General features: G+C 40.9%; 1 protein-coding gene across 2 annotated transcripts in view; it reads left to right on the top strand.

The window, feature by feature from the left end:
- The window catches only part of SPSB4 (splA/ryanodine receptor domain and SOCS box containing 4), a 177498-nt gene extending 165807 nt beyond the window's left edge, over window positions 1–11691 (top strand). For both annotated transcript variants that reach the window (XM_083506608.1, XM_083506607.1), the window contains exon 3: window positions 10189–11691. In XM_083506608.1, coding sequence (XP_083362734.1) covers window positions 10189–10316 — 128 coding nt within the window. In that variant the 3' untranslated portion in view covers window positions 10317–11691. The remainder of the gene's footprint in view (window positions 1–10188) is intronic.
- Window positions 11692–18305: the final 6614 nt, after the last annotated feature.

The following is an 18305-nucleotide window of genomic DNA, read 5'->3' as shown; positions in this document are numbered from 1 at the left end:
TCTCTTCTCTGCTGCACTGAGCAGGCACTCAGCCAACCAGCCAGTCAGTCTGCAGACCTGCTTCCCACAGAGAGAAAAAATGTCTCATCAAGAAAGAAAAGCGTGCTTAATCTGGTAAGGTCAGGAAGAGAATGGAAGAGACAGGATGAGAAAGAGGGAGGAGGAAAGTTTCAAAAAATGTTTGGTGAATGTAGAGAGGACATCTGTCATGGATGCTTTAGTTGAGATCCATGCACCACACGGGGTTGCAATAGATGACCCTCTACAATTCTATGATTATGGGAAAGTAGAAATTTATTTGGAAGTTCGCAGAATGCATTCATGCTGGCTGTTGTTAACACCACATGAAGTGATTGTAGCATTTAACCTGAACATGTTTGTGACCATGTGTTGATATTAACGGCTGACAGACTGACAGCTGTGTCAAACAGCCCTTTCATAAAGGAGCAATAAAACCCTTAAACAAAAATGTAACTCATTATGCAACACCTAAGCAGCCTTCATTGTTACTTTTTGCCACTGTAACTCGACTAACTTGATTATTTAAAATCCTTGTGTTGCTTTGTAAGCCTTCAACAATATGTGAAACTTTTAAAGTGTTTTTGGAACACAAGGGCCATTGCTGGTTTCATCACTCCAGCCACCCATATGTGAACATGTGTGCAGTGATCGTCTTTAACTGAAAGGGTTAAGGAAAGGTTATGCAGTGCAATGCTAAATAATCAAATACTTCTTTAAAAAGCAGCATGTTTCTTTAATTTGTTAATCCTGTCTGAGAATTTAATGAAGCCCGTTCTCCATGGTTATGACATGGATATATGTGCACATACCAGAAGGCAGGGATTCTCTTAAGCTGGCTTCCTCAGCCCCTGCCCTCCAGATGTTTTTGGCCTACAACTCCCATGATCCTTAGCTCCATAACATCTGGAGGGCTGAGGTTGAGGAAGCTTGCTCTTAAGTCAAATGTCACAAGTGATGTTCAATGCATCATGAGGATCTGCTTTGGTGGATGTGCAAGAGAGATCACGTGTAAACCTTTGTAGCACTCAAAGCAGATCTTTCTATTATCCTACCCAGTAGGGCAGGGACACAGGTGGCACTGTGGGTTAAACCACAGAGCCTAGGACTTGACGATGAGAAGGCCGGCGGTTTGAATCCCCGTGACGGGGTGAGCTCCCGTTGCTCGGTCCCTGCTCCTGCCCCCCTAGCAGTTCGAAAACACGTCAAAGTGCAAGTAGATAAATAGGTACTGCTCCGGCGGGAAGGTAAACGGTGTTTCCGTGCGCTGCTCTGGTTCTCCAGAAGCGACTTAGTCATGCTGGCCACATGACCCGGAAGCTGTACCCGGAAGCTCCCTCGGCCAATAAAGCGGGATGAGCGCCGCAACCCCAGAGTTGGTCACGACTGGACCTAATGGCCAGGGGTCCCTTTACCTTTACCTTTACCCAGTAGGGCAGTTTTTCTACAGTGTAATGGAAAGTTTTATTGGATGCTTAAACCGCAATCCTGTGCATATCTACCCTTGGGAACAAAATACGTGAACACCATGGGACTGACTCTTCAGTAAGCAAGCATAGAACTTGTAAGTTTTAAAAGCAGCTATAACCTTGCACATTTCATCGCCGTGACAAGGAATGATTTGGTCACAATAATAAAACTTTAATTTTGGTTTCGAAGAGAGTTTCTGCTACAGTGATATGAGAGGCAGTTTTAAGATTCTGAACTTGGGACATGCCTGCATTGGATTTTTGTTCGGAATTGCTACTAGGATGCTATTTTTAAGAGCAGCCTTCACCATTCTGGCACTTCCATCATTCCTGTAGTCCTACAACATCTAGAGGTTCCAGATGAAGCCTTAGTGAAGGCTGTCTAAGAGGATATGCTTCAGACAAGAGATGATTTATTTTCTCAAGTCCATCTTATCAATTTTGCTTAAGGGGTTTTCGACACACGAGTTAGTGTGAACATCCCTTTTGAATGAGAAAAATGTGGACGATTCTTTGTGGGTCTGCCCATGGTTCTAGTGCACTATTCGTAAGTTTATAAATCTCTGTTGTGTCAGCCCTTGCCATGTTACTAAACATGGAAAAGTCCCAAATGTGACCTTTTCTCAATGGTAGGGTTGTTCAATCCTTTTCCCAGGTGGACAATTTCCAGAACTATATATTGTTTCAAGTGTAGTTCCACTGTAGATTATACAAAACAGTGCACCGTGTTATTGGCAAATTTATTTCTGATCCCTTCCCCAATGATCCAAAGCATGGATCCTGGTTTGTCACCACCAGCTCAGACCCTTCAATGTATAGTGAAGGGATTTAACTAGCAGATATGCCAAGGAATCAAATTTTCTGTAAATATCCGTTTTGCTCCAAAGTCAAGGATTTTGTTTATTTGTTCGAACCCCAGGGTGTGTCATTGAACACTTGATCACTTTATAGATTTCATGGAATCATAGACTTGGAAGAGACCACAAGGGTCATCTAGTCCAAACCCCTGCAATCCAGGAATCTTTTGCCCAATGTGGGGCTCAAACTCTCAACCCTGAGATTAATAGTCTCATGTTCTACCGCCATTTTATTAAGGGTGTGCTTATTTTCAGTAAACACTGCATGAAATGGAGAGGAAATTTCTTGTTATTTTCTGCATGGCTGTGTATATTTTGAAGAAATCTTTGGGGTGGGAGGGAGTTGGCTTGTTTTTCTTTACAGCCAAGGTGTTCAAAGGTAGGACTTTTACCCAGTGTTTTTTTTTAATGCAACCACAATCAGTTGCCAGTGAACCTCTCCACATCTTTCTGTACTCAGCTCCTTCTGGACTCATTCCTCCTTCTGTGCCAGGTCACCCTGGAAACAACACTAGTGCTGATCTGGCACAGGAAGGGCAATGCGACTGGAAGAAAGTCAGAGGGCTGCAGTGATGGAGAGACTTGCCAGCCACTGATCACAACTATTGAGACTTTATTCTAAGTGGGGAAAGAAGGGAGAGAATTACCCTTAGGGTTCTCATCTGTAAACCCAACTCTATCCCAAAATTCTCGGATTTCTTGCATGCCTCCTAACCCTTTGGAGATACTGTCTTTTTGTCACCGCTCACAAATACTATAATTCAGTGAGACGGAAAATACCTGCCTGGTGCTACACTTGATTGTCCTTTAACACAGTTTGGAGGGGTTCTTTGGGAGCACTTCATAATGTCCATTTTGTTTGGGGTGTCACCCACAGACTTGACCACCTTATTGCTCAGCCTTTGTTGTCCAATGGTCTGTTCATCTCCCTAGCTGGTTTTCTGCTTCTGGTTTATAATTTTATTGCTGTTGTGTCTGTTTCTAATGATGTTCCCCATACTCCGTGTGTGTGTGTGTGGTGTGTGTGTGCGCGCGCGCGTGCATGTAGAGAGAGAGAGAGAGAGGGAGGGAGGGTTTACATTTGAGCAAAACTTCATTCTGCTGAACGAAGCTTTCTTGCCTCCAATAGCTTCTTTGTGCTTTATAACCACACTGGCTTTGGCTTTGGCTAGGTGCTACCTTTTCTGATCTGTGGTATATATTTTAGCTGAGTTTCTATTGTGGTTTTAAAAAACCCTCAGTCTTTCCATAGAGATTTGCCTCTCCTGACTTTCCCTTTAAACTTGTTTTTTTTTTTTTTTGTACTATTCCCATCCATCTTTTTTAGAAACTCTGTTTGGAAATCAAATGTGCTACTTTCAGCATTGCACTGAAGAATAAATAGAACAATTAATTTTGCTTCTCTTGCTGGACTCATTATCTGAAAGCCTCCTTCAAGTGGACTCTGCTCTGCTCAGATACCAGAAAGGAGCAACACTCTTCTGTGAAATGGAGAATCAGTCTGACACTGCAGGAAGAACTTGCTCTGCTCTGTAACACACTTAGCATAACTGTTATTCCAGTGCTGCTTTTTATCATTGCACTTCTGAAAAAAAAATCTTCAGAAATACATGCATCTGTTCTGTGCATAGAATTTGATTTGACTGGAAGGCTAATCAATAAAGTTCTATAATTCATTCCTTGTTCCATGCATTCAAAGTTACACTTTTCCAAAGCTATGGATGGAGATGGGGAGATGGCAGAGAAAAAAGCCACTTCTAGACTGCCCATATCTTGGAGGTGGGATTCAGTCACTTACAGTAGTACCTCAGTTTAAGAACAATCCTGTTTATGAATGATTCGGCTTATGAACTCTGCAAAACCGGAAGTAGTGTTCTGGTTTGTGAACTTCACCTCAGTCTACAAACGGAAACAGAACAGTGGAAGGGCACCAGTGGCGAGAGGCCTCATTAGGGAAAGCGTGCCTCGGTTTAAGAACCAATTTGGTTTAAGAACGGACTTCAGGAACAGATTAAGTTCGTAAACCGAGTTACCACTGTATTGGCAAATTCAGGCTGCACACTTAAAGCTGATTTGGAGATCTTGCACAAACTCACATCACCAAATGACCAGAATCCATGTGATAAGGAAATTGACAGGATAATGCAGTGGGAAGTGTAAGATAGCACATGCTTTGGTGCAAATTCATCTATCCCTGCTGCCCGCTCACCCCCAAATCAGCATGAATGCTCAGTACGCAAGTTGTCTGGAAGCTCCCTATAAGGGAAACTTGTAATTTAACTGGGAGGGGAAAATGTGAAACCAGCTTGAAAACAGTTCTGTCGCTGATTCCCGTTACGTTACTGGATGGTTCCAAACCCTTCTTGAGTTCCATCCTTTACTGTATGCCTGTTGTAAATCTCCTGTTGACACGTGCCCATACTGTACAATATCAGTCTCACTTCATCCAAGTATTAATCTCCTGGACTGATCTCTTGAATTAATTCTCACATTGATGTATCATCTTTCTTTACAGTTGGGTAAAGACCATATTATACAGAATTAAGATGGTATTTTTGGCAGGAACGTTAATGAAACTAATTAGATGGGCTGTGGGCCAATTCTGCTTCTAAAATAAATGAGGTATTCTAATTCACTGGACTTGTAGAATCTATATCATATTTTCTTTTCTAGCCACTCATATGCATTGTACATGAAAGTTAATGAACCCTTTCCTGTGGTGGCAAGAAATTTCTGACTGACTATACTATTATCAGAGTTTAGGGTAAATTCCAGCAAGTTAGAGTGCAAAGCAGAGTCAGTGAGGGGTGTGATTTGGTCATAATATTGACTGCAAGAAAAGTCCCAAGGGCAACATGTCAAGCAAAAATCTTAAAGGAAGATCTCCATGCAGTGGTTCTTGTACTTATTTCCATGACAATTTATGGCAAAATGTGCAGTAAATGTTAAACTGAAATAAATCATCATGTGGATTTGGGGCCCCCAAATCTGCCTAGCCTCCTTGACCCAGGGGCTCCTTCATGAGAGACCATGTTTATTTAGATATATTTGCCAGACATCCAGATATGTCCTAAAAGTAAATGGCAATGTGCGACCTCTACTGAATGGTTTCACTTGCAGGCTTATTTTACCATAGGATAAATTTGGTCCCTGGGTGACACTACTGATCCAGATGATATTTGTGTGTGAAATTGTGCTTCCTTACCTAGACAGACTCCTATTAGCTTGTGCAGGAGTTCTCTGATGAATGTAATCATGAGACATCTTCTTGGTCAAAGTATGTCACTTGGGCACTCTCTCTTTTGTGCTATTTGAGAGCACAGGGTGTGAATCAGGGGTGAATCTGGATGTCAAGATTTGGCTGAAGGAATACCATGGTACCTTCCTATACTTTCTGGCTTTCTTGCGACATGAAGTTTCATAGGCAGAATCCTATTTCTTCAGATGCATTGTTGAAATGCCAGCCATTTTTCTTTACTTTAATTAAATTGAATAAGGGAAGGTGAGAAAAAGTAAAAATTCACTTCTCCTAAAAAAACAACTTCTAAAGTCACTAAAATGTTTTTTTTAATCGTTCTTAGCTGATAACAGATAATTGTGCCATCTGTTGCCCATAGGTTTGGGGATTTTGTTTGTTTTTTAAAAAAGATGACGACATAATGGCTTCCAGCTGCTCATGTGTGGATAAATTGGAGGGGAAAGTATGTACCTGGTGAAGAGAGATGTGTGTGTGTGTGTGTGTGTGTGTGTGTGTGTGCGAGAGAGAGAGAGAGAGAGAGAGAGAGAGAGAGAGCGAGAGCAGAAGCTCATATTTCACTGTTTGATGGGTTACATCTAGGCTCTTGTTATTCAAAAAGCAGAATGCAAGGACTCATGATTTTGTATGAAAACACTCAACTTTAAAAAAACTTTAAAAGAACTTAAAATATTTTCAATCCTGCATTTTCCTTTTTTAAATTGTGCAATGTGTGTAATTAGTACAATTGCACAAATTATGTTTTCAGTCTTCTTTAAAAAACAACAACACATACTTTGAAACCAAGAATGGCATGAGTTCGCATTTACCGTATTTTTCGCTCCATAAGATGCACCAGACCATAAGACGCACCTAGTTTTTCGAGGAGGAAAACAAGAAAAAAATATTCTGAATCTCAGAAGCCAGAACAGCAAGAGGGATCACTGTGCAGTGAAAGCTGCAATCCCTCTTACTGTTCTGGCTTCTGGGATAGCTGTGCAGCCTGCATTCACTCCATAAGACGCACACACATTTCCCCTTACTTTTTAGAAGGGAAAAAGTGAGTCTTATAGAGCAAAAAATACGGTATATTGTGCATATTCTTTTCACCACACACAAAATCTGCCCCATCATTTTAGGTATTATCTGGTTGTATTTTCCTAACAGTAAACAGAGAGTATCTTTGGAGTATCCTTACCTTATTAAATGGCAAACACGCTGACAATGCTTTTTATCATTTCCATAAGACCAATTGGTATAGAATTTATGTTAGAATTTTTGGTACACCAGAGACTTGGATCAAGTCATGAGTCTCCTCCTCCTCTAGTTTTTGGGGTTGTAATAACAGCCTTGACCAACTTGGTACCCTCCAGATGTTTTGGACTAAAACATGTGTGTGTGTGATGGGAGTTGTAGTGTAAAACACCTGGAAGGCACCGGCTGCTGTTGAAATAACAGTGGTATGCAATTGTACAGCAAGCATTTTTTGAAGATTCCTGTTTGACTCATGCTAAGACAAGTGATAGAAATGGAAGACCAACTTTGAGCTTTGAGATTACCAGATATTCAGCTCTTTTAGTAACTAAAGTCTAACTAAGGAAGAGACCAGTACCGGGTGGTGGTGGTTAAAAAAAAGGGGGGATTAAAATGGGAGAGCAATCTAGATGGAGGATGATCATTCATGAGTTCGGGTCATGACCAGGAATTAATTTGATATGGCTGAAAACTGAAAGCTGGTGGAGGGATTACAAAGGAATGTGGCTAGCAAGCTAGTAGCATTTCAGGTTGATTCAGAAGGGGGGTGGATAGGGAAAGTAAACATAGCAAATGCATGAACAAAAGGTCTTTCCCTTTTTTTAAATGGAGAAACAGCTAGTGTAGATTTACCTGTACTTAAAGAATAGAAAAAATTCAGAATTTTAAAAAAGTTTTATTTCCTGTTTAGGGGGTTAGTATTGACAGGTAGTCTTAAAAGACATAACTCTGCCACAGGTTTTAGTGAAATATTTGAAAATCCTGTGCCCTAGCTGAGCTGTCTGATCCCAGATGCACAGGTTGCATTCAGTGGAGTTTAGGCTGTTTTCTTTTCAGTTTTATTATTAGCTTTTGCCTTTATTTATTGCTTCTCACAGCCAAAAGGAGACCCAAAGCGATTTGCAAGTAAAGTAAAATTCAAAATTACGGAATAAAATATTCATGAAACAATATGTTGAAAAGCAGCTATCCACTATATTCAGTTGTCCTCCCCCCCTCCAGAAAAAAACAACATGAAAGAGGTTATCTCTGTGAGAAATGTACAATTCTCTGTACATCTGCTCAAAACAATTAAATAACTCACAGCCATTACATGGCTATAGAAGTGCTTTCATCTTGTCCATTCCCCCAACCCCCCAGCCCCCCCATGTGTTTAACTGCCAACAATATCAATCATCTTGGTTGACCACAAACTTGACATGAGCCAGCAGTGTGACGCGTCAGCTAAAAAAGCCAATGCAATTCTGGGCTGCATCAATAGGAGTATAGCATCTAGATCAAGGGAAGTAATAGTGCCATTGTATTCTGCTCTGGTCAGACCTCACCTGGAGTACTGTGTCCAGTTCTGGGCACCACAATTCAAGAAAGACACTGACAAACTGGAACGTGTCCAGAGGAAGGCAACCAAAATGGTCAAAGGCCTGGAAACGATGCCTTATGAGGAACGGCTAAGGGAGCTGGGCATGTTTAGCCTGGAGAAGAGGAGGTTAAGGGGTGATATGATAGCCATGTTCAAATATATAAAAGGATGTCACATAGAGGAGGAAGAAAGGTTGTTTTCTGCTGCTCCAGAGAAGCGGACACGGAGCAATGGATCCAAACTACAAGAAAGAAGATTCCACCTAAACATTAGGAAGAACTTCCTGACAGTAAGAGCTGTTCGACAGTGGAATTTGGTGCCAAGGAGTGTGGTGGAGTCTCCTTCTTTGGAGGTCTTTAAGCAGAGGCTTGACAACCATATGTCAGGAGTGCTCTGATGGTGTTTCCTGCTTGGCAGGGGGTTGGACTCGATGGCCCTTGTGGTCTCTTCCAACTCTATGATTCTATGATTCTATCTCATTAAGACTGTGAACCTAATTAGTGCCAATACGGTAACTTTTGTTTGTGTGTGTGTGTTTTAAGAATGAAGCGGGGATGGGGTGAAGAAGAAAACATTTTAAAATATCTACTTAGAAAACAGTGCTTGAAGGTTGAAAGCTAGCAGCTGCTGCAAGAATTCACTGATTCCCTCACCCTCCTATTTTTAGCATTTGCTTATATTTTTGTTTCTGGAAGGCCTTTGTTGAACATCAAATTGCTTTTGCTTACATGCATTTGCTAGACTTTGAGAAATGGTGGTTTCCTAGCATTCTGAGACCACCAGGAATTTTGACCACTCTGCGTCTTTAATCATGGTTTCAGCGTTGCCATTGAGTCCAAGATTGCTGGGGCAGCAATCAGCAAAGGGTTGTTACAGATTTAAGTTCTGATTTAGTAGCTCCAGTGAAAGGGAAAGACCTTTGTGTGGACATTTTAAGTGTATAGTTGTCCCATTTTGCTTGGACTTGTACAGTGTCTGACAGAGCTATGGTCATAGTTGCCCCCTGTTGCCCAAGATAGTGAAATTATACTAAAGCTTTCCTACATATTCTCTCCCCTTTTAAGTGTAGTTGAATCTGTTTTCTTTAATGTCCCATTGCATGCCCATTAAATGACCATGGGTGGGTGTGAATATTATATTGTATGTATTTGCATAAAGCTGTTTAATGCAAACTGGCTTTCTAGTGAAATTAACAAAGCTTGTTTATTACCATGGAAGAAGAAAGGGAATCCCCTAGTTCTGTTTACTCCCAACTGCTAGAAAGAAAATACATGTTCTCAAAGGTTTCCTCTTGAATAGTGTTTCTCTAGCTTGGGTCTCCAGCAGTTGTTGGACTACAACTCCCATCATCCCTAGCAAGCAGAACAAGTGGTAAGGGCTGATGGGAGTTGTAGTCCAACAACAGTTGGAGACCCAAGTTTTGGTGCACTGCCTTAGAACAAGGATAGTCAACATTATTTTCTCTTCCTTAACAATTAAATGAAATAATGGTGTGCCATTAACCCAGCTGTAAAGAGTATCGTGTTCTAAATCTAATTAAAATATCTTGAGTTTCTATGAAAACCCTTCTGATAGTGGACCTGTTGAGTCATTATTTTAGAATCTGAACTTCCAAATATGTGCAGTTATATGTATGGTGAAACAAATAGCAAATGTACCACCAGTGCTGCTTTGTATCATGTTGACTGAGGTGTATATTGCTGTTCTACTGCTAAGGCAGCTTTTACTGTGCTGACTGAGACTGATGGGAGTTGTAGACCCCAACAAATGAAGGGTACCGAGTTCATGAAGGCTGTGCTAAAGTATAGCTTTGCGTTCAATTTAAGTGTTCCATGCATGTTTTGAAGGTCTGCACTGAATATTCCACTGAAATGTTAGTTGATTAACTTCTTCATTTTGAGTCGGGAAAGCTCTTATAAAAAGATGAGTGCAATTAATGATGAAAGGAGAAGGGGGAAAATATATTGATACTGTATCTTCTGTTTCATTTTTCAGCGGAACCCCTGCCTCTCATGGACCTGTGCCGAAGATCAATCCGCTTTGCTCTGGGCAGAGAACGCCTGCATGATATAGAAACTCTACCTTTGCCTCAGTCTTTGAAAAATTATTTACAATATCAGTAATACGAATTCTAGACTTCTAAATGGTAGAAATTGTTTACATCAGAATATAAATCTTCGTGGTGGATATTTTGAGTGTTATTTAATTATTATTTTTAAACGTTTCTGGTTATTTTTTTAATCAACCGTGGCAGAACATTTTGGAGACTACTAAGGAATGTGAAAACTCTTTGAGTTGGTTTAGATCTTTCAGTGAAATTATTGTTGCCTACACTGTTAGCAGCCTTGTTACGCAGAATCCAAAGCTTGCTTGTCTTCACAGGTCACATCCAAAGAGATGCTCTGTATGTTGACTTAGGTCTGGTGCTGGCTATGCAGCAGATGAAGATCTAATCCCCAAAAGCAGCCCTAGAGCAAAGGGGGCTAGAAACTCCCTTTGTACAGATTAAACGTGTGCTACCAAAAAACCCCCAATAACCTGTTTGGAGGTTTCTGAAAACCAGAATAACAACGTCACAGAGATTTAACTCGTAAGATATGCTAAGGAATCACATTTTCTGTAGACATCTGTTTTGATCCAAAGTAAGTTCCTTACACATAGAGGTTGCCTCTTCTCATTTGTGAAGGAAAGTGCTCTGGACTGCACACTAGATTCCCACAAACTCTGTAGAAGGGAGTTAGGAATCTTTGTGCGCATGAGCTGCATTGGAACTGCTAGATTGTGGCCTTTACTTTTAGGTGCTCTGCCTTTTCAGAAAAACATGCTCTTGGTACCCAACCCACCATATTTTAAATTATGTCATAAAACAGCTGTGTCTTGGTTTTAAAGGTAGTTGATCTTTTCTGAAGAAAATCGGCTCAATCTGAAAATCAGTTAAGCTAGCACATTTCAGCTGGTTTTCGTTCTGTTGCTTCAGCAGGGTGGAATTTCCTCAAATCAGTGTTTTCTAGCTTAACTTGGTTGCCGATTGGGCTGACAATTCAGTGTTTTCAACAGCAACCCCCTCCCTCGGCTTTCAGAATATGTCACTTTTTAAGTTGGATTTTTAAAAATCATTTGTACTTCATGAATTCCAAATACTTGGTTTTCTTTTAATATGTACTTGACACAGTATTTTGCATATCTGTTCAACGCTCTGTACAGAGTATCAAATTTTAAGTTGTCTCCCCAGGGGATGGCTTTTTTGTCATCTTCTCCACTGCTTGCAATATGTATTCATTTGTCGGGATCAACTTATTTTTTTAAAGACACTGCTTTCTTTTTTGCATTTCCTACTTTGTTCAAAGTTCTCTGCCTGATCAGTTATCTAGTTTATAACTGGAAGTTGTTGTAAAGGCAGGTTGGCGAATGTTCAGACTGAGCTGCCTTCAGCATATTTTAATGTGAATTTACCGAAGAATGAAGAAAAAAAGTTTCTAATAAAGTCTACTGTCCAAATTGCTGCTAGTGCGTGTCTCTTTTCCTTCCTCACTCTCAAGTAACTTGTACAAAGTAGAAGCAATACAACTGAGTTGTACTCACAAACCACCAAGGCAGTATTTTACCTTCCCTACAGTTTGTTATTTCTGCAACAGTATTTTTCAAACCAATGGAAAAGTCAGACACAGAATAGTCTGTATTATGGAGTACCTTGTTTTATAGAAACTGAACCACATCAAATTTGTCCTAGTATGCTGGGGCTGTACTGTTTCTACCATACCTACAGTCATGCCTCTCATCACTTCAATACCTTAGTATTTTATTTCACCCTTTAGCTTGTTTCTCCATGTCATCCGTTCACATCCAGGACACTCTTCACAATGCAGCTCCCACTCCATAGGGTAGGATGGCAGGTGACATTCTGAGCCCGGCCTTGGCTGGGGAGGGTGGGGTATAAATAAAAATAATAATAATTATTATTATTATTATTATTATTATTATTATTATTATTATTATTAACAAAGGGTGCTGGTTGTCTCCCAGATGTCCAGGTAGCATTGTTTCCAATTCATATAGCACCACCATCAGGCCAGGAGACAGGATCAGTCTCCTCAACATGCCAAACTGGTCTTGTCACTGAGACAGGAACCACCTTTTCTGTAGCATTTCCTCAGAACGCTATATTAAGCTAATCACTTTCTCCATAGTGAGACCTTCTGCCAGCCTTTTCCCACAGGAAGGCCTTGCTTTGATTCCTGTTCCAGTTTGAAGACCTCATCTTGGTAAGTTCAGAAATGTTATCTGCTCTTCAAATTGCTCTTTGGGCAATTTGCTTGCTAAACTTCACACATAATTATACCAGTAGACAGTGCAGTAATATTTACTTCCTGAGAGTATGTCATTAGATGCTCACAACATTTCTGAGTGGGTTTTTTATTTTATTTAAGAATGCTCCTGTTTTTATATAGTTACAGTGGTTAATTATGGATGGCTGTTATGTGGTTTTCCCCCAACTTGATTGTAAGATGCCTAGACACTGCCCTGCATAAGGCAATTAGCAAACTGAATATATAATGAATCATCAAACACTTACCTGTGTATGTTAGCCACCTTAGAGTATCAAAGGTACTGTATAGTCATTGCTTTAACTTGTGTTAGTATTTACTTGCCGTGAATGATTTGGAGAGCATAAAAATGAAGACGCCAGCCAACTTCTTTTAAAAAAGAAGGTAAGTGATTTGTTTGTGGGGCAAGCAGCGATAAAATGTTCTTTCCTGCTTTGAAGGAAAACTACCTAATACTATTTTTGGACTTAAGATTTATGCTTTGTCATTATTTTCTTTTGTTTACTGTGTTTCCTATCTATCCATTTTTGTTTAGGTATTCTGTTTTGTACTTTTTCTTCCACAGATGTACTGCTTTATGCTTAATGGGCAAGTTAATGGCATTTTTGTGGTATAAATTAATGTACATTATCATTGGCAGAAACAAGCCAAATCAATAGCAAGCTCTCCTTAAATACTGTCCATTAATTTAATAAGTGCACTGCTGAGATTTGACATTTCCATGGGGTTTGGCTGCCATCTTGCCGTTTGCAAGGAAAGGCAGAGCCAAAGTAAGAAGTATGAGCAAACGCAGCCAAGATTTGTTTCAGTTTGAGATGAAGTTGAAGAAGTGAAGCCAGTAGTGAAGAACCTGAGGGCCACTCAACCTTCCAGGGGCCAAATGCCAGTAGTGAGGAAGGTACAAAGCAGGGCTGGTGAGGGGTGTGGCTCAGAAGGATGTGTGGCCTTAGGGGAGCCCCAAGAGCATAGAGAGGCCTGGAGGACCACATTTGCCCCAAGATTCCCCATCTCTGGGTCAAGCTACATCATTGCAACATAAAAGGTAGGTTTGATGGAGGGATTTGATGAAAGAGAGAAGTAGTGCCATGTGCATATTCTGGAAGGCAGTTTCCAAAGACACCAGTTAGCTAAGGGTAGAGCTGGAGAAATGAGAGATTGTGGCAAAGCCCAGAACAGCTTTACACGTTTGTTCTGAGTATGGAAAGGGAGAAGAAGTCCATACAAGGTCTTATCTTAGAATTGTATAGTTGGAAAGGCCCTTGAGAGCCATTTAGTCCAGTCCCTGCAATGCAGGAATCTCAAATAAAGCATCCATGACAGAAAGCCACCCAACCTTTGCCTAAAAACCTCCAAGGAAGGAGAGTCCCCCACCTTCCAAGAGAGTCTGCTCAGTGTAGTTAGTTCAGCTAATTCATATAATCCAAGCAGCAGATTTTAGATAAAACAACAATACCATGTGTTGTCGTTCATGAGAAGAAACTGCAGCAGTAGTGTGCCTCACATAAGCTGCCCCCTGTTTCTGTTTAAATGTAATATGCAGGTTATTGGTAGCCAATAGGGAGCCCATCAGATGTTGGGGTTGTTTGACTATAATTCCCATCAGCCACAGCCAGGAACAATGGCTCTTGTACAGTGGTGCCTCGCAAGATGAAAAGAATTCGTTCCGCGAGTCTTTTCGTCTTGTGATGTTTTTCGTCTTGCGAAGCACGGTCCGTCGCAACTGCGCCTCTTCAAGCGGCTTTAAGAAAAAAGCGCGAGACGTTTTCGTCTTGTGAAGCAAGCCCATAGGGAAATTCGTCTAGTGAAGCAACGCAAAAACCGAAAAAACCTTTCATCTAGCGAGTTTTTCATCTTGCGAGGCATTTGTCTTGCGGGGCACCACTGTAGTTCCACAGTACAGTGGTACCTCAGGTTACAGACGCTTCAGGTTACAGACTCTGCTAACTCAGAAATATTACCTTGGGTTAAGAACTTTGCTTCAGGATGAGAACAGAAATCGTGCGGCAGCGGGAAGCCCCATTAGCTAAAGTGGTGCTACAGCTTAAGAACAGTTTCATGTTAAGAACGGACCTCCGGAACAAATTAAGTTCTTAACCCGAGGTACCACTGTATCTGGAGGGCACCACATTGGCCATCCCTGCTATAGATGGATGCAGCTTCAAAATGGAGCCCCAAAGCTGTAAGGTTAATATATTAAGTGGTACTTTTAGAAAAGTGTGCAGATGACCTTTATATTTTGAAATTGCTTTTTACTAAGCCTAAATTTCCTAACCTACTCTATCACTGACAATATTGTTTAGACACATTTTTTTCCCTGATTGTACATTCTTGTAAACATTAGCATTGACATTTTGCTGGTTATGATGCAGAAGCAAACCACAGATATGTCCTTTCAGCTCATTTGCCTGGATTTCTCAACACACAAAAACTATTGCTGATGTAAAACCAGCAACAGACATAGTAGAAGTTTCTAATTATAATGTGATGTGAACAGTTCCAGTGAATTTTAGATATGGAATTAGATGGTCATAAGCTTTTATGCATACAGTGCTATAAATGCAGTTGAGTAAAATATTAATGGCTGTGCAGATATACCAAGTTGTAGGGAAATTTTAATGTCAGATTAATAAATTTACTTGGGACTCCAGATTGACTGCACTGCAAAATTGTATAATATTAATAAAAACACTTTAAAAACTGAGCCTTTAAAAGGAATTGGCAGCTAGAATTGATGTTCAGCCTTCTGTTTGTGGTCCTTTGCTTCCCATTCCCAACACCATTTACTTTATTTTTGTACCGATTCATGCAAGGGCACAGCAATCCCCTGCGGAAGATCAACCATCTATTCTACACTTTAACATATAAAATATATGTATTTTGATCTCTTTCCTCTCTCACTCCTCACTCTCAAAACAGTTATCAACCATGCCAGCTTGATATTTTTTTACATTTTGGCTCCTCTTACCTGATTTGGTTCCCCTTATGTTTGGTGTTAGTTTTCCCCTCCTAAGCTTCTCAATATTACTCACACTCTGCTTCATCTTACTCAGTTATCTCATCTTCTATGTCAAGGGTGGAAGACTGTAGTCATCCAGATGTTGATGGATGACAGCTCCCATCAGTCCTGACAATTGGCCATGCTGGCTGAGGCTGATGGGAGTTGGAGTCCAACAACATGTGGAGGGCTACAAGTTCTCCACCATTGCCCTATGCCCTCTATAGATTTAACCAAATAATTGCTGATCCAGTCTGGGTCAGGGACTACCAGCCCCACTCCCATTTTCACTACCTGCTTTTAGGATTCTCCCCTCCCCATAAAGACTATTTTGGGGTGCTGATGGTCCATCAACATGGGCAATTAAGCAGACACAGAACCTCAGCTCTGCTGCCCTTTTATTATGCATGCTGATTGCAGCATCTGGGCTTGACGAGGCAAGTGACCTTCACCTGCCCCAAGCCTACTCAAGTTGAGGAATCACACCCCTTCTCCCAGAGCTAACGAGCCTCACTTGGCCAGCTAGTGATCTGGGCTATGGGCTCTTGCCTGCCTCAGCCTCCCTACGTCTCAGAGCCCACTGTGTTTGTGGAGACAGGGGCTTCTCTGGCTCTGGTTATGGGTCCTGCTGCTCTGGTTCCTGTGCCCTGATCCCATCCTGTTGCTATCCTCTATCACCCTGTGAGTATTTCCTTCATTGAACTCTCATTCTCTATTCCCTGCTTGCCCTGGTGTGTTCCAGTCCCGGCTACACCCCTAGCCAGGATCCTCTTCTCCCTGTTGTCCTACTAGTTCATGACACTGTGCAACATCTGTATGTGACCACATCATTGTTCCCAAGCAGAAGGAACTGGTTTCAAGTGGCCCTGGCTTTCTGCTTCCCTAAGAGTTGTTGGGGCCCAATGACAGAAAATATTGTTTTGGAGTGTAAACCCTCTATATTCCTTTCTTTTTATCCCTAATCCTAAGGAATAGGCTTTTGAGTCAATGCCATGCATATGGTCCTTAGGGAGCAGCCCCCACAAACTATAGTCTCACATTAAAAATTCCCCAGTGTTTTGAGCTACCCTGGGAGTGGCCCTCACATTATCCCAACCAGTAGGAATATGGGACATGAATGGTGCACAGACCTCTACCTATAGAGGCAGGCCCTATCATGGTGCTAAGAGAACCATTTTGATCACATGTCAAGGATGGACCTTCTTTGCCTACCAGTATAACCAATCATATATGACTGTCTGCCTTCCTCAGCCAATAGGAATACATTTCAAAGCCCCATCAATTCAAGGCCTACATTTTTATCTTATTTGTAGGAAATGTACATGTATGGAGCAAAATTATTCATGTTTGTTGATGCCTACACCTGTGTCACAGTTAAGAACTCAGCATCTGGAACATTAACATATAGGCCTCTGAATGACAGAGCTTTGAAATGTGCTAAATTTGTAATGGTTTCTCAGAAGTAATTGTTGTTGTTTTATATGCCATCCATCTGACTGGGTTGCCCCAGCCACTCTGGGTGACTCCTAACAAAATATAAAAAACATCAACCATTAAAAACAATGTTTTATGCCATGGGTTAAAGATTCCAACACATGTTGTTTGGGTGTAATATACAGTACATATGTAGAGGGGGGACACATAGTAGCATGTATGAAGAAGAATAAAGGCCCCTTTAAAGAAGAACTAGGAAGACATATGACAGGAAACTGACTTTTTTTTTTTTTTACTTTATCTGGGTATAGGCAGTGAAGCAACTGTATTAATTGCTGTTTCAGCTGTGGAGACTGATACATGCTGAAGTAAATTTCATGGCATTATATACCTACTCTTCATGCATTTAGAGATTAAGGGTTTTCCTATGCAGGCTCAATTTGATCAGCAGTATCTGTTGGGTTGTTCCTTTTTTACTGACGTTAAAAGGTTATCACATTTACAAGAAGTATCTGCCTGAAGCGGAAAATTTTCTCTAGACAAAAAAGACTGACAGGCCTATTGTGTTACTATGTCTACGCTGCTAAAAAGAAAAGGGAAGAGTGATCTAATGTGTTTGATGTTTTTATTAAGTACAATGAATTCTACTGTCTGTTTCAAATAGCTGTTGTGAGCCTTTGTCATAGAAGCCGTCACTGGGGTTAACATCTGTTCCATGATCTGCCTGGATCAAATGCTTTCTTCATCAAAAGGGTGGCATGGGGGCTTGAGGGGAATGAAATGGCAATACATAAAGGTAGAAATATTACTCCCATGTCAGGTTTCATCTGAAACTCACATTCTTCCAGAGTAAATGAAATCTGCTCTATGACACACACACTTGGAAAACACACGCATTGCCGTTCAAACACCTGGCAGAAATGAATGTGTGTTTTAATAGGAAAGGGCTTTAATCTTCCCCGGGAAATCCAGCTGGCAAGTGAAAACACTACTGAGGTAAATTATGAATTGCTTAAAGGCACATGGCCTGGGTTTCATTATAAATCCCACAGAGAGATGTCAAAGAGACAAGGATGTTGCGGCAGGGTGTAAGGGGCGCTTGTTGAGTGCATTTTATGATTGTGTCACACAAGTGTAAAAGGTAGGATAAGGTGAAGAATTCAGAATCTTAGCTTTCCTCTGTATTGGCCTTTTCTTCAGAATTGCCATCTATGCTATATCTGAGGGAGAGGGACAAACTACTCAAGTTCTCTCTGTGGCCACATATACACAATACATTTAAAGCACTCACCTGCCCCTTGAACCTTGGGAAGTGTAGTTTACCCTTCACAAACAACTTCCTAGCACTCTTAACAAAC

This window comes from Podarcis liolepis (assembly GCF_965112155.1).
Source record: "Podarcis liolepis genome assembly, chromosome: 5".
Classification (NCBI taxonomy): domain Eukaryota; kingdom Metazoa; phylum Chordata; class Lepidosauria; order Squamata; family Lacertidae; genus Podarcis; species Podarcis liolepis.
The sequence above is the reverse complement of the archived record's forward strand: the minus strand, read 5'-3'. Positions and strand labels throughout refer to the sequence as shown.